Source organism: Microcaecilia unicolor, chromosome 2 (genome assembly GCF_901765095.1).
Source record: "Microcaecilia unicolor chromosome 2, aMicUni1.1, whole genome shotgun sequence".
Taxonomy (NCBI): domain Eukaryota; kingdom Metazoa; phylum Chordata; class Amphibia; order Gymnophiona; family Siphonopidae; genus Microcaecilia; species Microcaecilia unicolor.
The window spans coordinates 425,497,380-425,518,548 of NC_044032.1; the positions used below are offsets into that span (position 1 = coordinate 425,497,380).

At 45.8% G+C, this 21,169-nt stretch overlaps 1 protein-coding gene across 1 annotated transcript in view; it reads right to left on the reverse strand.

Annotated features, from left to right (window-relative positions):
- Positions 1–13,072: 13,072 nt before the first annotated feature.
- The window catches only part of CENPE (centromere protein E), a 466,760-nt gene continuing 458,663 nt past the window's right edge, over positions 13,073–21,169 (reverse strand). The window contains 2 exon segments of the mRNA XM_030192156.1: positions 13,073–13,280; positions 19,395–19,397. Of these exon segments, the coding sequence (XP_030048016.1) occupies positions 13,180–13,280; positions 19,395–19,397 (104 nt within the window). The 3' untranslated portion in view covers positions 13,073–13,179.

Consider the following 21,169-nt stretch of genomic DNA (forward strand, 5'->3'; position numbering starts at 1 on the left):
GCTGGGATTTGTAGTACATTGGAAACTTTTTGTCTCATCACAGCCCTGTTGATGCTGCCACCTAGTGTTTTGCTGAATTTAAACAGATCATCATTGTAAATTAGAAAAAGAGAAGGTTTATTAAAATTTGCTGTACCACCAAGCTTTTACAGATCATGACGATTAAATAAGTACATAAGTGTTACCATACTGGGACAGACCAAAGGTCCATCAAGCCCAGTATCCTGTTTCCAACAGTGGCCAATCCAGATCACAAGTACCTGGCAAGATTCCAAAACAGTACAGTATGCTGCATATCCCAGAAATAAGCAGTGGATTTTCTCAAGTCCATTTTAATAAAGTTTTATGGACTTTTCTTTTAGGAAGCTATCCAAAATTATTAAGAAAGGAACTCCATTAAAAAAGGTATCAAACATACACACAAGAATTTTTTTTTGTTACATTTGTACCCCACGCTTTTTCCCACTCATGGCAGGCTCAATGCGGCAGGCAATGGAGGGTTAAGTGACTTTCCCAGAGTCACAAGGAGCTGCCTGTGCCGGGAATTGAACTCAGTTCCTCAGTTCCCCAGGACCAAAGTCCACCACCCTAACCACTAGGCCACTCCTCCACTCCATAATCATTCACTCAATAGAACATCTATATACATACAGATACATGGGGCATACAAAGATAACTTTTGGGGTGTTATCAGGGAAACCTGACACACAGCATAGATTACCACAGAACTGGCCTTTGCCAAGTACCCACTAAAGACAGTGTCATTAGAAAATCCTCCCTCTTATCCCAAGATCCAAGTTCCAGCGCCCAGATAATAAACAGAACTAACTCCACACCAAGGGTGATATTAAAATAAGGTAATTATTTTATTTACAATAGCAGCGAAGATAATGTGCAAGAATATAAACATATCAGGTTTCAGCACAAAAATAGCTTACAGCAGTGATGGCGAACCTTTCAGAGACCGAGTGCCCAAACAGCAACCCAAAATCTATTTATCGCAAAGTGCCGGTACTCATTATGGGCGGGGTCACCACATATGACTCCACCCCTATGATAGCCATACCCCTTACACCAGCCATGGCGCATATAAACAGACATCATTGAAAATATTATACTAGTATAGGAGAAAAAAATAACATGATTTTCTTTCATTATAAATCATTTCTGTAAGCTGTTTCAGCTCCAGTATACCCAGTGCAAAATAAGACAACAGATATAAATTCTCAAATTGAACATATTCCAAACACTAAAATGAAAATAAAATGATTTTTTTCTACCTTTGTTGTCTGGTGATTTTATCCATATTGGTCCTTGTCACTGATTCTGCTGCTCTCTATCTGTTCTCTTAACTCCGTTTCCAGGGCTTCCTTTCCATTTATTTCTTTACTTTCCTCTTTTCTTCTTCATTTCTTGCCCTCCATCCATGTCCAGCAACCCTCCTCTCCCCTCCAGCCACAAATATCCAGCCACCCTCCTCTCCCCCTGCCCTCCCTCCCACCAAGCACCAGGCTGCCCTCCCACCCAGCACGCAGCAGCATCAGGCCTCCCTCCCACCCAGCAGCACCCAGCATCAGGCCACCCACCCACCCAGCATGCAGCAGCAGCACCCAGCATCAGGCCCCCCTCCTCCGAAATTTAAAAGGCGTACCTCGGGGTTAAGGCGACGTCGGCAGCGAAAAGCGTGTTCTTCGCTCGGCGCGCCTTCGGGCCTTCCCTTCTGTCTCAAGCTCTTCAGAGACAGAAGGGAAGGCCGAAGGCGCGCCGAGCAAAGAACACATTTTTCGCTGCCGACATCGCCTTAACCCCGAAGTACGCTTTTTAAATTTCGGAGGAGGGGGGGGCCCTGGTGCTGGGAGGGAGGGCGGGCAGCCTGATGCTTGTTTGTTTGTTTGTTGGAGGGAGGGAGAGTGGGTGGACCAGCGACGGCGCGGACGGACCAGGCTCTGCGTGCCCTCTCTGGCATGCGTGCCATAGGTTCGCCATCACTGGCTTAGAGCAAACCCCTAACTAGACTTCAAAGAGAGTCCCTCTGAACCGACAGCACATATATAAAGGAACATGGCACACATACCTGATGCAGACCTCTAGATGGCAGCGTGATCCTCAGATGATTCCAATACAGGTCTGTTCCTCAGGTGGGATGTCAACAAAGCAGCCCTTGTCTCTGGTAAGAGCCCCTTTTTATAAAGAAATCATGGGCTGCAGCTATACCAATGACGAACATTCTGGCAGTGGCGATCCTAGGTCTGCTGCCACCTGGGGCAGATCGCTGCTGCGCACCCCCCCCCCCCCCACAGGTGCAGCAGCATCCGCCCCCCAGGGTGCAGCACGACACCCCCCCTGCCGCAATGACACCCCCTCCCCGGCACATCAAGCTCCCCTGGGTGCATTCTTGGCTGCTGGAGGGTGCAGAGAGCAGCCGCGCGCCTGTCAGCTCAACTGGCTCCCTCTGCTCCGGCACAGGAAGTAACCTGCTCCGGGGTAGAGGGAGAAGGGAACCAGTGGAGCCGACAGGCGCATGGCTGCTCTCTGCATCCTCGAGCAGCGTGCACCCGGGGCGGACCGCCCCCACCGCCCTTCCTACGCCGCTGCATTCTGGCCTTGTGGTCAATGCACATGTAACACTGTTATCCCTATTCTTGTGACTTCAGGGGCCATATGATTGTCTCACTGGCACAACATTGGGGGGGGGGGGGGGGGGGGGGGTGGCTACTGTGACAAAGGGCCAGAGTTTCATATGCAATGTACAATCCTGCTAGTCATGCCTCTCCGGCTGCAAGGGTAATTCCAAGAGTCCTTGGCTGTTCCGGCCATGATGTCGATGCTGATAATAACCTTGTTATTCTAGCACATCAGGACCCTTGTCAGCAGTATTTGTCTGTATGCAAGGCCGCAGCCTCAGCAAATAATAGGCTTTGCATTGAAAGATAGAATGTTACATTTTTGAAGTCAGGATCTTAATGCTGGATAGTGCAATGCATTATAATCACATATTTCTTTGCTATATAGGAACACATAATGCTTGTTTTGCTCCTACAGATACCCCTGTAACAAGGCCCTGTGACCAACCCAAAAGCTCCAAACACTGTCTGACAAACAAAAAAAAAATGGTTTTAACAGTAAGACTAACATTTCTTCAGGGAGCTTTCAGCCCTAATAATTAATAGAAATCAGTTCTATAACAGGCACAACCCAGAAAAAGTGTTTGTAGGGGTAGTTTCCCAATGAGCTCATGAGGGATTAGGAAATACAACTCTATGATCAGACGCTGATCTTAGGGCCTACCAGTTACATAGGGTCTTATCCAAAACAAAGTAAGAAGAGGTGTTTTCATGACAAGTTCTATGGGCTAGTACTAACAATTTAAACTTAATCCTAATCTGTACTGAAAGACAATGAACGCGAACAAACAGAGGCATAACATAGTCACATCTACACACTTTACCTAAAAGACGTATCGCTGCATTTTGTAGTATTTGAAGGAGAGGTGGAGGTGAGACTTGGTTGAGAATTCAAGTTTAATCTTGTGATCCTTTTCATGAAAGTACTCAGCCAGAGTCTGGGGAGAAAGTGAAGGAGGAGTAGGAGGTGAAGGCACTTTGAGGAGAGAGTTCAGTGTGGCAAAGAGACGTCGAGGGTTTGAGCCAAGAGAATTTGTCGACTAGATGTAATAGTTCTGTTTGGCAAGTAAAAGAGCAGACTGGAAGGAGGTCAGCAAGAATTTGAAATGTATGAAGTCAGCATGGGCACGGGATTTCAGCCAAAGGCATTCAGCAGATTGGGCACAGGAATAGGTAGCGGATTCTAGAGGTCAGCCAAGGTTGGGGTTTGGTATGCCTTACACAATGGGGAATGGGATGAGCGAGAGTTTCCAGAGCAAAGGAAAGAGTAGTATTATAGGGAAGAGACAGCTTAATTGACAGACTTGGATAACATAGTAGTATCCCAGAAAGGTGACATCTTGGTTGGCACTGGCATACTTCATATGATGTCTGTGTAAATTAAATCTCGTTTTTAGCATCTGGTTTGTTTCCCCAATATAGTCTCCTTCTTTATATTTTTTACATTGAATGATATATATAATATTTGAAGATGAGCATGTGAAGGATTCCTTTATGTTGAATATTTTTCCTTTGTGAATGACTGTAGGATCCTGTGAAATGTGTTGGCACAGTTTGCAGCTGGATATATTGCAAGGATGTGTACCACTCTCTTCTTTCTGAGTTGGGGTTACTTTTTCATAGTGGGACTGGCCCACTTTAGTTGCATTTGGTACATTTAAAATTGAGGGAGGTTAATTTTTTACTCCTATCTCTTTTTTCTTATTCCTTGTGGCATATCCATCCTTCCTGAGAATTTTGATTTAGTTCTTCTTGATTTTGAGGACTATAGGGCTGATATTTAGACTGCAGGAGTCAGTTCAGCTAACGACAGTTGCCCAGGAGCGCATGGTTCGGTGTGGAGTATCCTTGAAGGATACTATTGAAACAGGACTTTAGGAAATCCCAATAGAGAGCCCAATTTGGCCACGAAACTTAACCTGCAATGTACTGAATATTAGCAGATACCAGTTATACGGTGCGATATTAATTGGTTAGCTGCTAAGTGCTGACTGGGAATATTCAGTGGGAGATAACCAGCTATCTCTCACTGAATATTCAGTTAGTTTGTTAAGTGCTATTTAACTGACCAGGGGCTGTTCCTGGCTGGTTATATAGCACTGAATATTGGGAAGGGGGGGGGGGGTGATAGGTTTCTCACAGGACTAGCAGGCTAGCTAATTCTCACATGTGGGTGATATCATCCATGATGCAGAAATGCTGTCCAGCGTAGTATATCTTTAAGAGCACGAGGCAGTGCTTCCACCATGCATGCATGGGTGCCTTCCCGCCAGACTTGCAATCGCAGGATCAATCATTTTTTTCTTGTGCGTTCTGGTGCCTTCCCTTGTGAGTTTTTTTTTGGCAAGTATTGCTTGCTCCCTTTTTGAGATGTTTTCTATGTTTCCTCTTATATTCTTGGTTCCTTTTGGGCCTGTTTTAAGTTTCTTTTATTTATTTTAGGTTTGCAAGGCCCTCTTAGGCCTTAGCATTAGTCGGGTGCTATCCCCTACTTTTTTAGTGATTAGCCCCTTTTTACATCACCACAGAGTCATTTGATTTAGCCACGGCTGTTTTTCCTTCCAGTGACTTTAAGCGCTGTGGCTTGGTGCAATCGGACCACCTCTGGAGCAGACATACATTCCTAATGTATCCAGTGTTTGGGGACAGATCATACTTCTACTAATTGTATCCTTTGTCTGCTTTAGAAATAAGTAGTAGTGTATGAAAAAACCACCCACAGTAGACCAGAGAGAAAATGTTTGGAGCCAGGTCCGAATCGTCGACGGCATCGATGCTTACACTGGCATCGTGTACATCGGTCTCAATGGCTGCTATGCAGGGCCCCCAGGACCGGTCAGCATTGGATCCAACAGTGAGATGGAAGGATTCAAAGTCACCCCTGTCTGAACCAAAGTGTGTTGATGCTCCCGGTACCCAAATTGACACCAATGGATCAGTAGGCTGTTTCCCCGATGCCCTAGCCTTTCCAAATGTCAATCCTCAATGAGCGGATCTGGGCCATGCTCCAAGAGCACTTGACATGGCTTTTACAGCAGAGTTCAATAGCATTGGGGTGCTTGTGCCAGCCATGACTTACCATCTGCCTTGGTCACCGACGCTGGCACCGCATGCGGTATGGCATCAACAGCCGCTCATGCGGGTTCTCCCTTGACGTTGCTGGAGGAAGCATCACCAGAGTTGAGCCTGTATCTTGACACCATTCCAGGCAGGGACATGGTTCCTCCTACCTGAAGCAGGAATGGTCTCAGCCCTCCCATGAGGAGTTATTTTGCTGATTCTGATATGGACCGCTCATGGGTGCCTGGTGATGATCCAAAGTACTTCTGAGGAGAAGTTGTATGGCATTCTATCAGATCCCTCCCCAGGAAAAAAGAGGTGAAAATCTCAGCCAGAGACCCTCTCCTTTCTTGCTTTTGTGAAGGAGATGGTGGATGCCATTCTAATTCAGTTGGAGATGGGAGATGAGCCCAGTGCTGAGATGTTCGAAGTCTTGGACTATGACTCTCCACCTAATGAGGTTGTGATTGTCTCTCTTCACAAGATCTTATGTGATGTTCACGTATTGGATTAAGAGTTCACCTGGATTTGATGAGCCACTGTTGCTTCATCATTCTCTGGTGGTGGAATCCGCGTTCAAACTGGCCAGATATTCCAAAGGCTTTGCTTTGGTGTCCCCAGGCAGAAAAGCTCAAACTCTGGACTCATTTGTGTGTAAGGTGAAATCAGGCCTCAAATGCTCATTTCCTGTATCCAGTCATACCAGCTCTACATGAGCTTTTACTTGCTGACCCTAGTGCGCAGTATGACTGATTTGGCGGATACTGTCCCTCCGGAGCAGGCCAAATCTCTTCGCCAGTTGGCCAAGCAGCAGGCTTGTTGCAAATTCCTGGCCAGGGGCATATATATACTTTTGATGTATTGTCCTGAATCTCTGCTCAAAGTATAGTGATGTAGATTCTCATGGCTGTGTGTCTCCGATTTGGCCCTGGCAGTCCAGCAGAGGTTGGCGGACACCATTTGCCGTAAAGATAACCTTTTTGAACAGAAGGCAGACCTCATCAAAAACCACACTAATACCATTGACACTCCCGGCAAGCTCTTTCTGCATCCTCCTCTTCTAGGTGGTTTTTGGGCAAGTCGAAGAGAGAGGTCTCTACTACTCTCAAAGGAATAGGTACAATTCTTCTCACCCCAATCAGCAAATTCAGCCCCAGTACACTTGTTTCTCATCAACGGCGTGTGTCAAAGGCCCAGCCAGCTCCCTAGTCAAAACAAGGGTGCTTATTTGACTGGCTCCAGCAGAGCATAGCTGGAGCCAAAGTAACTACCAGACTACCTACTGGTAGGAGGCAGGCTGAGTTTTTTCAGAGAAAGATGGCCCCTTGTAACCTCCAACCGATGGGTTCTTGAAACAGTCTGTCTCGGTTATGCTCTACAATGGTGAAGGAGGCCAATAAATTCTCCCCTCCCCCCATGAGTATCTTTCTTCAGCTCTCTTCACAAGGAAGTATTCGCAGAGGAACTCTGCTCTTCTAAAGGCCCATGCAGTTGAACCTGTTCCATCAGGGGAAGGTCAGGAATTCTATTCCAAGTACTTCCTTGTGCCAAAGAAAATGGGGGGGGGGGGGGGGGGAATGCACCCCATCCTAGACCTGAGGGCCCTGAACAAATTCCTGGTCAAAGAAACATTCAGGACGGTTTCTCTGGGCACCCTTCTTCCAATGATTCAGGAAGACTGGCTATGTTCTCTGGACTTAAGGGAAGCCTACAAATATATCCAGATACTTCCAGGCCACAGCGGTTATCTCAGGTCTCCTTTACCATTGTTGGTCATAACTGAGACAGGTCCTGCCATTTGGCCTCATGTCAGTTCCCACAGAATGTTTAGCGGTAGTCGCAGTGTCACTATGCAGACTGGGAGTCCAACTGTTTTCCTACCTGGACAACTGGCTGGTGAATAGCACATCGAAGGAAGGTGCTCAGGTGTCTATATGGAGAACCATTCAGGTGATAGATCTACTAGTGTTCATTTTAAACAACCCCAAGATCCCCCTGCTGCCAGTTCAACAATTGAAGTTTATTGGAGCCCTGCTAGGAACACAGCAGGCACAAGTTTTTCTCCCTGTGATGAGAGTCGACGCTCTAGTTGCTCTTGCCACTCGGTTTCATGCCACCCAGCAGGTCACGGCTCAGCAGATGTTGGTTACTAGGCCACATGGCCTCCACTGTGCATGTCACTCCCTTGGCATATCTTCATATGAGAACTGCCCAGTGGACCATAGCTTCCCTCGGGGAATCTAGCGGATGTCATCTGAATGATTCCAGAGTTAGTTCAATCCCTCTGATGGACAATTCGACCATGGAATTTTCATTCAAAATTCCTCTTTCCTGGAAGGTGCTGATGGATGCATTCCACCTAGGGTAGGGAGCTCACTTGGATGGGCTTCGCAATCAAGATGCTTGGCCAGTTCAGGAGATGGAGCTTCACATCAACCTTCTGGAGCTCCGGGCAATCTGGAATGCTCTAAAGGCTTTAAAGATCGGCTGTTCAACCAAATTATACTTATTCAAATGGACATCAGGTTGCAATGTATTACACCAACAAGCGGAGGGTGGGGGGGTGGGGGTGGGTAAAGGATCATACTCTCTGTAAAGCGGCTATCTGGATGTGGCAATGGGCCGTCTGGAATGGGATAGTTCTCAGAGCCACATTCATGGCGGGAAAGTCCAACAGCCTGGTTGACAGACTGAGCAGGATCATGCAACTACACAAGTGGTCACTCAGCATGGATGTTGCCCACAAGATTTTTCAAGAGTGGGGTACCCCCTCGGTGGCTCTCTTTGCCACTCCTTATAACCACAAAGTTCATCAGTACTGCTCCAGGCTCAGAGCACACGATAGACTAGCGCCAGATGCCTTCTTTCTCCCTTGAAGGAAGTCTTCTGTGTCATATCCTCCCAGTCTTCTTGTGGAGAAGACTTTGCTGAAACTCAGACAAGACCAGGGAACCATGATCCTAATCGCCCCATATTGGCCCAGACAGATCTGGTTCCCTCTCTTCTGGAGTTATCCTCCAAAGAAGCTTGGCGATTGTAGTGTTTTCCATTCCTCATCACGCAGAATGAGAGATCTCTTCTACATCCCAACCTCCAGTCTGTGGCCCTCACAGCCTGGATGTTGAGAGCTTAGAATTTGCTTCCTTGTATCTTCCTAAGGGTGTCTCCAAGGTTTTGCTGGCTTTCATGAAAGATTTCACTAAGAGGCGTTATTCTTTCAAATTGAGGTTTGCAGCAAGGCCCTAGGATCCTCTTTCTTGCCCTACATAGGCTCTGCTTGAATATCTTCTAAACCTTTCCAAAGTCTGGTCTTAAGACAAACTCTATAAGGGTTCACCTCAGTGCAATTAGTGCTTACCATCACCGTGTAGAAGGTAAGCCCATCTCTGGGTAGCCTCTAGTTGTTTATGAGAAGTTTGCTGTTATCAAAGCCCCCCTATCAAACCTCCACCTGTGTCATGGGACACAACAGTCAGTTTAGACAGAGAGCTCTGCAGAATTTGTTTGGGGACTAGAATCCAACTCCACCCTCCTAGGCCAATTTTAATCTGTTCTGGGCTAAACTCTCATAACCAGTATATATATATATATATAGTTTCAGGTTAATTGACTTGTTTGACCTCACTGTTCCCATTGTCCTGATTAGAGAATGACACAGAGATAAAATTTGCCCCCATCCGCGTGGTTTTGCCTCTGTCCCCACCCCATCCCCGCAGGCCCCTTCTCCATCCCTGTCCCCGCAGGCCTCATCTCCATCCCCGCAGGTTCTGTCCCCGTCCCATCGCTGTGGGCTCTGTTCTCATCTGCAGAAGCCTTGAACACTTATGATTTTATATTTAAATATTTTTATTAAAGTATAAAAACAAACTATATGCTGTGCAACTGTTGTGTATAAATTACAAATAGAAAACAATAACAACGCGCAGCTATAATAAACCCTCCCACCACCACCCTCTACCCTTCCAATCCCAAGAATGTTAAAATGTCCAGGGGTACAAAATACAACCCATTCTGTATGCCCTAGAGTTGAGAAATATGCCCTATGAAGCACTGTTATGATTTTTTAAATCTGTGGATGAATAAGAAGTCATCAACAATCTCAGGATTCAGTGTAGCTCTCCTGACTTCCACAGTCCCTCCTGCAATAGAAGGTCTTCTTAGACTATACGCTGGTAGCAGGATGTACGGGATCCCTTATGCAAATTTTGCTAGCTGTGGACAGCATGTTTGTTTTTCCAAAAAATAAACATTTTGTCGTCTGCGTCAAACATTAATAACAGTCCAGTTCATTAACAGGCTTCAAAGTAGAAAGTGACACAGGGACAAAGTTTGTCCCTGTCTTCATGGCCCCCGTCCCATTCTCTAGTACTGATGTTGAACCTGATAGCTAGGGATTTCCACATATGAGAATTAGTTGGCCTCCTTGTCCTCGGAGAAAGCAAAGTTACCTGTAGCAGTTATTTTGTAAGGACAGCAGGCCACTTATTCGCACATATCCTTCCTCCTCCCCTTGGAGTTGTCTCATTTAGCTATGTTATTGTATTGATTGGTCCTGTGCTCACAAGTCGGGCGGGAAGGCACCCATGCATGTGCAATAGGAATGCTGCCTCGAGCTCTTAAAGATATACTATGCTGGGCAGCGTTTCTGCACTGGGCACCATTAATGTCACCCACACGTGAGAATAAATGGCCTGCTGTCTTCAGAGAATACCTGCTACAGGTAAGAAACTTCACTTTAACTTATTTCCTTTTTTTATAGGAATGTCTTTGTATCATTTTCAGAATTTTTTTTTGTCAAAGTTTCTTCTTTTTGTATATTGCAAATTAATTAAAAAAAAAAAAAAAAAAAAAAAAAGAAAATTTGCAAGATAGAGTCTACAAATACTTTATAAAAATACCTATGGTGCAAACACTTGAAATTTTGAAAAGATGCTCATAAAAGGTTCCCAGAATTATTAAAAAGGTGCCCGAAATGACCAGATGACCACTGGAGGGAATTGGGGATGACCTCCCCTTACTCCCCCCCCCCAGTGGTCACCAACCCCCTCCCACCCTAAAAAAAAAAAAAAAAAAAAAAAAAACTTTTAAAATATTTTTTGCCAGCCTCAAATATCATACCCAGCTCCATCACAGCAGTATGCAGGTCCCTGGAGCAGTTTTAGTGGGTGCACTGCACTTCAGGCAGGCGGACCCAGGCCCATCCCCCCCCCACTGTGAGCCATTCAAAACCCACCAGAAACCCACTGTACCCACATCTAGGTGCCCCCCTTCACCCCTTAGGGCTATGGTAGTGGTGTAGTTGTGGGGAGTGGGTTTTGGGGGGGCTCAGCACACAAGGTAAGGGAGCTATGCACCTGGGAGCAATTTGTGTAGTCCACTGCAGTGCCCCCTAGGGTGCCTGGCTGGTGTCCTGGCATGTGAGGGCGACCAGTGCACTACGAATGCTGGCTCCTCCCATGACCAAATGGCTTGGATTATGGCCGTTTCTGAGATGGGCGTCCTCGGTTTCCATTATGACCGAAAATCGGGGACAACCATCTTTAAGGTCGACCTAAATTTCGCGATGGGCGTCCCTGACCGTATTATCGAAATGAAAGATGGACGCCCATCTTGTTTTGATAATACGGGTTTCCCTGCCCCTTCGCCAGGATGTCCTGCGAGGACGTCCTCAGGAAAACTTGGGCGCCCCTTTTGATTATGCCCCTCATAATGTACCATACAACATAAAAGATATAAAAATATAAAACATCACTGATGATACTCTGTAGATATTTACCTTCGTATCCCCCAAATTTTTAAGACCTTCCTTCTCTTATTTAAAACAGCAATAAATATAAACATATCAAAACATAAGGAAAAAGTAAACGTCATAAGAAACAGCAAAATCCAATGCGATTTAAACCATAAGGTTGGACAGTATTCAGTTTTTATTAACTTGCTCATCTAATAAACTATTACTGGCCATCTGCAAGGCTCCTTTTTAATCTAGGAGCTTCACCTCTGCCAACTGTGGTTGCTCCCCTGTAGCTAATTCACAAGTGCTACAATGCCCCAAACTCTGCTGGCAGCCTCTTTTGCCCAAACAGTGCTTGGCATACATTGATAGGTCCATCATATGATAGCCTGGAAGTGCTTGAGAAAACCTGCAGCCCCATGCCTTAGAGCTGCTTCCGGTGCAACTTAGCACTGGCACAGCAGAGCTTCTGACAAGATCTATAGCTCCAATGCTCCTGAAGGCAATGCTGCTACTCAGCAGGTTGCTTTTGCAGCCACTACACTCATTACCTCCTCCCAACATCTCTGCAGTCCAGAGCCAAATCTGGCAGTGCTATCTTACTTTTTTCTTTTCATTTTTGAAATACCTACTCTCAAAATTGGAAGGCAAAGGGAGGAACCAGGGCTCCTCTGGATGCCACCCAAAAGGCCAACAGACCAGCCAGAGAACACCAGTTCTCCACAAAAAAACAAACAAACAAAACCCCCAAAACAAATCAGTACAGCTGCATGGGTTACCAGTCTACCATTACTTGGATACAGATTACTGAAAAGCTACAGGCTTTGATAAAAACAAGATTAAAAATCAATAAAAATATTTAACATTTATTGCAGCTAATAACTGTGTTAATTATGCAATTGTGTTTTGGTATCCCAAGGCATATGGGTGGGGAGAGAGTTGAAGAATTATGTTGATAGTACATTAATGGTGGTGAAAGTGAAAATTGAGCCTGCAAATAGGTGGGAAAATGGGGGATATAAATGGTACAAATAAATAAATAAAATTGAACACATTATGGCTTTCTGTTATTGTATCGCTCCACATTTCTAATTAAATACAGAGTGGTAGCAATGAAGAATGTCTATATTTAATGTGTTTTAACTCTAATGGGTTTCTATTGCTTTTATTTTCAGTGGAAACTATGTGAAAGGCTATGGGGGTAGCATAGCATAGCATAGCAAAGGATGGCAGATAAAGACCAGCATAGTCCATTCAGTCTACCCAGCACTGAAATCATAGGGGTATGTGCACCAATACATTCCTATGGGCACATTAGCATTTAACATGTGTCAACCATTAGCGCACGTTAAAAATGCTAACACGCCTATAGCATGACTTGGTAAACACAGCCCCTAGTATGTTGTGGTTATATACTATTTTGTTGTGGTTATATACTATTTGAAATCATGTTAACTAAATGTAGAATGATTCAGTTGGAACGGTGTACAAAATATCCAGTGTACCTGAATGTAACTCACATTGAGCTACTACTGAAAAAGGTGTGAGCAAAATCTAAATAAATAAATAAAATACTCTGTTATCTGAAGAATTTCAGACAAGCACAGAGTAGAACTCTCTTTATAAACACAGCACAGTTATTCCAAATCGTATTAAACTTTATTAAGTAAAAACATGAACATTATATGTTAAAAGACAAAGTAGAGCAAGGTGGCTATATAAATGTTATAAGCAAACATCTGAGAATGTCAGTATGTCCATTCATGATGTTTTACATTCAGGTGCAGTATCCTTTTTGTCTGGCATTGTCAACCAGTCCTTAACTGGATCCCTTTCTGGCATATTTTCCGAAGGAACTGCATCTATAAATGAAAGGGGATGACATTTAGAAAAACTCTAAGCCACAGTCCTTAATGGTCTATGAATACTCTCCTTGTCCCCTTCCCAAGTACTTTATAATTTCTAAACACACCCATTTAATCCAACATAATTATAGCTACTGAAAACAGCAAAAAATCTAAACAGAATACACTGCACACTATTTTTTTTTCTCAGAATTTGTTTTAAAGATCAGGACAAGTAATATGCTTTGCAAATAGGTAACAAAATAAGATTAAATTACACCACAGTTTGGGTAAGAAAACAGCTGCAGTCTCCAACAACCATATCACCAGCATCCATAAACAACTTGCAATTTTCACAATATTTATACTTCGTGGAAATGATTATGTATCAAATATCCAAATGAGTAAAAGCCTAGGTTCCTTAAGACCAACTGTTGTACAGCACAAATTCATAAGAAACCTAAGCACTGGCTAACTTGTCACATTTATCCAAATGAAACACTATAGATGTGCCAGGTTTCAAATCCCACCAACACTCCTTGTGACCTTTGCAAATCATTTAATCCTCCTTTGCATCTGGTATAAAATTTAGAGAGTCATTTATTAAAAGCACTTGTTAATGCTGTTAATTCACATTATTTGCCACAGGGCTCTTTGGCATTAGCTTGCATTGTTAGTAAATGACCCTCTGTGAATGCCTGCTGGAGCAAGGCTCAGCCAACAGAGACACTATGGTATTAGAGATGTTTCCCTCCTACTGGGGTGCTTCCTATGACTAGGAAGTATCTCTATATGGTTATATACTTCTTTTAGAGCCAAAGAACACAGCTAGTCTCCAATCAGAAGGAGAATTACAATGGCCAGAATTACCAACTTTAAGTTTTCTATTTTAATGAATTTGTTCAGAGCCCTTAGATCTAGCTTAGGATGGAATTTTCCTGTTATCAGGGACTTGACGCAAAAATCATTGCCTTCTTTTCTCCACATTCTTACAAAGGCCTGAGGCTGACAACCAGGGCATCAGCCATGGCAGAGGTATCATAATGTGGAATAAGCAAAGATACTTACCTGTAGCAGGTATTCTCAGAGGATAGCAGGCCATTAATTCTCACATGTGGGTGATATCATCCACTTTAAGAGCCACTCACCAGCTTTCCCACTGAACATGCGCGAGTGACTTCCTGCCACCATGAGAGCGTGGGACCAGCAATACAGTATAAGAGCTATACAAAAACTCCAAGGGAATGTGGGAGGGTATGTGAGAATTAATGGCCTACTGCCCTCAGAGAATACCTGCTACTGGGTAAGTATCTTCGCTTTCTCCGAGGACAAGCAGGCCAGATAATTCTCATATGTGGGATCCCTAGCTACCAGGCTCACCAAAAGCAACAGTAGGGACAACTGGAACTCGCAATATGGCAAATTCAAAACACTAATCAACATGAAAACTATATACAAACTGTGTAAGCGTGCAGCTTGGAGCAGAACAAAACGGGCCTAGAAGGGTGGAGTTGGATTCTAGATCCCAAACAAATTCTGCAGAACTGTCTGGCCAAACTGCGTCAGGTAGTTTGCTCAAGGCAATAGTGAGACGTGAATGTGAAGACTGTTGACCATATTGCAGCCTTGCAAATTTCTTCTATAGAAATTCAGTTCAAGTGGGCTACCGATGCAGCCACGATTCTGACATTATGAGTCTTGACATGAATCTCAACAGTCAACCTAGCTTGGGTGCAAGTGAAGGAAATGCAATCTGCCAGCCAACTGGATATTGTGCATTTCCTGATGGCAACCTCCATCCTGTTGGGATCAAAATAAACAAAAAGCTGGGTGGACTGTCTGTAGGGCCTAGTCCACTCAAAGTAAAAGGCCAATGCTCGTTTGCAGTCCAAGGTATGCGGTGTGTTTTCACCAGGTTTGGAAAAGAATGTTGGAAGAACAATCAACTGGTTCAGACGGAAGTCTGACACAACTTTAGGCAGGAACTTAGGGTGCGTGCAGAGAACTACTCTGTTATGATGAAATTTAGTGTATGGTGGATCCGCTACTAGGGCCTAAAGCTCATTGACTCTGCGAGCTGAAGTAAAAGCCACCAAAAACAAGACCTTCCAGGTCAAGTATTTCAGATGACAGGAATCAAGTGGCTCAAAAGGAATTTTCATCAGCTGGGTGAGGAAAATGTTGAGGTCCCATGACACAGGCGGAGGATTAATAAGGGGCTTTGCCAGAAGCAAACCTCTCATGAAGCTAACAACTAGAGGCTGTCCAGAGACGGGTTTACCTTCCACACGGTGATGGTAAGAACTAATTGCACTGAGGTGAACCCTTACAGAGTTGGCCTTGAGACCAGACTCAGAAAAGTGTAGAAGGTTTTCAAGCAAGGTCTGTGTAGGGCAAGAAACAGGATCTAGGGCTCTACCCTCACACTAGATGGCAAATCTCCTCCATTTGAAAAATAACACCTCTCAGTGGAATCTTTCCTGGAAGCCACCAAGACCTTGGAGACACCCTCAGGAAGATGCAAGGAAGCAAATTCTAAGCTCTCAACATCCAGACTGTAAAGGCCAGGGGCATAGAAGAGATTACTCATTCTGTGTAATGAGGGTCAGAAAACGCTCGAATTTCCAAGGTTCTTTGGAGGATAACTTCAGAAGAGGAGGGAACCAGATCTATCTGGGCCAATATGGGGTGATTAGGATCACGGTGCCTCGGTCTTGCTTGAGTTTCAGCAATGCCTTCCCCACGAGAGGAATGGGAGGATATGCATACAGATAACTGTTCCCCCAATGGAGGAGGGCATCAGATGCTAGCCTGTTGTGTGCCCTGACCCTGGAGCAGTACCGAGGTACTTTATGATTGAATGGAGTGGCAAAGAAATCTACCAAGGGGGAGCCTTACACTCAAATCTTGCAGGCAACACTTCTGCTTACCACTCACTCATGCGGTTGCATGACACTGCTCAGTCTGTTGGCCAGGGTGTTGAATTTGCTTGCCAGGTATGTGGATCTGAGAACTATCTTGTTCTGGATGGCCCATTGCTACATCCCTATGGTCTCCTGACACAGAGGGTATAAATCCTGTACCCCCCCCCCACTTGTTGGTATAATACATTGCAACCTGATTCTCCATTTGAATGAGTACAATTTGGTTGAACAGTGAATCTCTGAAAGCCTTTAGAGTGTTCCAGATTGCCTATAACTCCAGGAAGTTGATCTGAAGATCTGTTTCCTGAGCTGATCCAAGCACCCTGGGTGTGAAGCTCATACAAGTGAGCTCCCCACTCCAGACGGGATGCATCCATCATCAGCACCTTCTGGGGCTGAGCAGGAAGTCCCAATCAAATTGGATCGAACTGTCCAGAGGAGGGACTGAACCAACTCCGGTGTAACTTGGATGACATCCATTAGGTTCCCGGAGGCCTGACACCATTGGGAAGCTAGAATCCACTGGGCAGTTCTCATGTGTAAACATGTCAAGGAACTGACATGCACTGTGGAGGCCATGTGGTCTAGCAGCCTTAATCTGCTGAGCTGTGACCCACTGGCTAGAGCAAACCTGAGTGAGACTAGAACATCCGCCCTCGGAACAGGGAGAAAGGGCTTGCACCTGATGTGTCTAGCAAGGCTCCAATGAATACCAATTGCTAAACAGGAAGCAGATGAGACTCGGGGTAGTATAAAAACAAACCCTCTTAGCTCTAGCATCCGAACAGTTCTCCACATGGACTCCTGAGCATCGTCCTTTGACGAGCTCTTCACCAGGTAGGTAAACACATGGACTTCCAGTCTGCACATCAATTTACCACTAGACACTTGGTGAACACCTTGGAAGCTGACATGAGAACAAATGGCAACACGCGGTACTGGAAAAGTCGTGTTTCCACCTGAAACCTGAGATACTTCCTGTGGCTTGGAAGTACTGGGATGTGAGTATAGGTATCCTTCAATAGGTATCCTTCACGTCCACAGAGTATAGCCAATTTTGAGCCTGAATCACTGGGAGAAGGGTGCCCAGTGAAACCATCCTGAACTTTTCTTTGACCAGAAATTTGTTCAGGGCCTTTAGGTCTGGATGGTACACATCCCCCAGTTTTCTCTGGGACAAGGAAACACCTGCAACAGAAACCCTGCCCTTTATCCCCTGGTGGAATGTGTTAGACTGCGTGGGCTAGTACTTCCCTGTGCTGAGCTGAAGGAACATGCTCTTGGAGGGCAATTTGGTGGTATTTAACACCAATGAAGGATGTAACTGAGATGGACTATTTGAAGAACCCACCGTCAGAGGTTACAAGGGGCCTGCTCTGGTGGGAGAGTCTCTGTTAAATCAGTCATACTGTACACTGAGTTCCACAAGTAAAGGTTAGTGTAGAGCTGGTATGACTGTATTTGGGAGATTAGAATAGAGGCCTGATACATCTTCTGCCCAAAAGAGACCACTGTTCAAGCTTCTGTGCCTGGGGGCGCTGAAGCAAAGTCTCTAGAACTCCTGGCCCTTTTCAGCGCAGATTTCACCACCAGGGAATGAGGAGGCAACTTGGGCCTATCAAAGCCAATGAAACTGTGGATCTGATAAAAGGTGTCTATCTTTCTTGTGAAGACAGGAACCAACAAAGGGGACTCCCAGTTCTTCACTTGAACATCTCACAAGATCTTGTGAAGAGGGACCATCATAGCCTTTCTAGGAGGACAGTCGTAGCCCAGGACCTCGAACATCTCAGCCCTGGGCACGTCATCTGTCTCCAAATGAATAAGGATAGCAGCCACCATCTCCCTGACAAAAGTTGGTAAAGAAAGGCTTTAAGTTTGAGACTCTCTCCTTTCCTCAGGTGGAGAGGGGTCAGAAGGGATACCATAGGACTCCTCTTCGAGAAATACAGTGGATCCTCCTCAAGACACCCATAAGCGCTATGTATCGGTATCAGTAAAGAACTCCTCAGGGGAGGACTGAGACCGAGCCTGCCTCGACAGCATGGGGGTAGTTTTTTTGTGGGGGGGCCCAATGCCCCCCCCAAAACGAGCAACATCTTTCGCTCCTTCTCTGCCACCACAGCACTGAAGTCTTTCAGTTCTTTCTTTCATTCCAGCCCCGCGGCACCCAGTATCACTCCCCCCCCCCCCAAAGACCTCCAATCCCCCGGCAACCTCAGTGAGAAGCCCCCGGAAACCTCTCTCTCTCTTCAACTTCTTGTTCCTGCGTAGGCGAGAAACTGTAGGAGAGAGAAGGGCTTCTGGGGCAGGTCTAAAACGGAGTGCGTATTGCTTCCTCGCTGAGGCTGTCAGTGGCTCGAGAGATTGGAAGACTGGGGGGAGGGCAATACCGGACACCACGGGGCTGGAAGGAGAAAGAACAGGAAGACTCCAGTGCTGTGGTGGTGGCTGCAGGGGGGGGGGAAGGCTGGAAGGGGTGGGCCTGGGTGGCGAAGGGTAAAAGAAACCACCGGTGGTGGTGGTAGCGGGGGAGAGAAAGAGATGGAGAAGGAGCAGAAGATGGATGGGACTAGTGGGTGTGGGGGATGTAGCAAAAGATGAATGGGACTAGGGGGTGTGGGGGAGAGAGAGAGAACAGATGGACGGGACTAGAGGGTGTGGGGGAGAGGGAGAAAGAGCAGAAGATGGACAGGAGTAGGGGGTCTGGGTGGGTGGGTGGGAGGGAGGAGCAGAAGATGGATAGCAGAAGATGGACAGGAGTAGGGGGTCTGGGTGGGTGGGAGGGAGAAGGAGCAGAAGATGTTTGTGACTAGGGGTGTGGGGGAAGAGGAACAGAGAAGATGATGAGTGGGACGGTGGGGGAGGGAGCAGATGAGTGGGACTAGGGGATGTGGGGGAGAGAGAGAGAGAAGGAGCAGAAGATAGATGGAACTAGAGGGTGTGGGTGGGTGGAATGAGGAGCAGAAGATGGATGCGACTAGGAGTGGGGGAAGGGGAACAGAGCAGAAGATGAGTGGGACTTGGTGACTGAATGCGAAAGGAAGACAACAACAGAGAAAAAATGGAACAACCAACCTGGAAAAGAATTTAGACTACCACATGGAAAGTGGAAGAGAGTGGGACTAGCCCAATCAGAAAAATAAAGTGCTCAGACAATAAATAGAAAAGAAAAATATTTTTATTTAATTTTTTAAAGATTATGTACCTGCTTTGTGAAATGTACATTTATTTTTAGTTTTGTATTTTGCAAAGTACAGGAGAAAAAAACCCATTTCTTTTTCTCTCTTACCACTATTGCCCTGCTTGTAGAGTTTGGCTTTCTTGGGTGAAGGTGAGGGGGGGGGGGGGGGGGGGGTCCGTTTCAGTTTTTGTCTGTTTCTTTTGTGGTCCCCTATATATCTATATAGATATATACATATATACACACACACACTGGCTTCATATTCAGTGTTTTAGGCCTGTGTGTGTTTTGAATAACTATAATGAATATGTATGTATGCAAATGAATATACTAATGTGCCATGTCCCATCTCTTGCCCTCCACAAATGAAACTGTCAAACTACTCCCACTCTCAACAGAGGAACCATGCCCTTGCCTGGAAGGGCGCCGAGATAAAGTCTCCACCCTCAACTCCGGCAAAGCTTTCTCCATTGACGTAGAGAGGGTGCCAGCACGGGCAGCTGTAGATAACTGGTACCGCATGTGGCATTGGCATCGGAGACCTAACCGCAGGCTGAAGGCCTTGTGGTGCAATAGGCAGAGGAAGCGCTGGCGCGAACACCCCAAATGCTGATGCACTGAGTTGGAGAAGCCCCGTTAAATACTGCTGGAGCATAGCCTGGATGAATGTATTGAGGGCCAACATCCAGAAAAACTGCGGCATTGGGTCAGAGACAGCCTGCTGAACCGTTGGGGCTGATGTGGGTGCCTGGTCCTGATTGCTTGTGGATCTCTAGACAAGCAACCATCCACAATCCATTTCTCCTCGATGAGAGAAGACAAGGGAAAGTAAACTCACAGTAGACTTTACCTGATCATGTTTTTCTTATGACCAAGGCACAAAAAGGTGCCCGAAATGACCAGATGACCACCTGAGAGAACCGGGGATGACCTCCCCTTAACTCCCCCAGTGGTCACTAACCCCCTCCCACCCTCAAAAAGCATCTTTGAAAATATTGATTGCCAGCCTCAGATGTCATACACAGGTCCATCACAGCAGTATGCAGGTCCCTGGACCAGTTTTAGTGGGTGCAGTGCACTTCAGGCAGGTGGCCCCAGGCCCACCCCTCCACCTGTTACGTTTGTGGAGGAAACAGCGAGCCCTCCAAAACCCAATGTACCCCCACATCTAGGTGCCCCCCTTCACCCATAAGGGCTATGGTAGTGGTGTACAGTTGTGGGTAGTGGGTTTTGGGGGCTCAGCACATAAGGTAAGGGAGCCATGTACCTGGGAGCAACTTATGAAGTCCACTGCAGTGCCCCCTAGGGCGGTTGATGTCCTGGCATGTCAGGGGGGCCAGTGCACTACAAATGCTGGCTCCTCCCACGACCAAATGACTTGCATTTGGTCGTTTCTGACATGGATGTCCTTGGTTTCGATTATCGTCGAAAATCAGAAACGACCAAGTCTAGGGACGACCAAATATCAGGATTTGGACATCCCTGATCGTATTATTGAAACGAAAGATGGACGTCCATCTTGTTTTGAAAATATGGGTTTCCCCGCCCCTGGATCAGGACGTTTTGTGAGGACATCCTCATCAAAACTTGGACGTTCCTTTCGAAAATGCCCCTCAGTGGTACTTCTTTTAAAAAAACTATTTTGTCTTTCTCTGCTCTACTCACTACATAACCTGAAACCATAAGAACCCAGGCTGCAGTGATTTAGCTTTTCTTGATCTGGATTTGGTGGGGGGGGGGGGGGGGGGGGGTTCTAAATAAAAACTGGTAAGACATGTTTGGATTTAAACCACATGTTG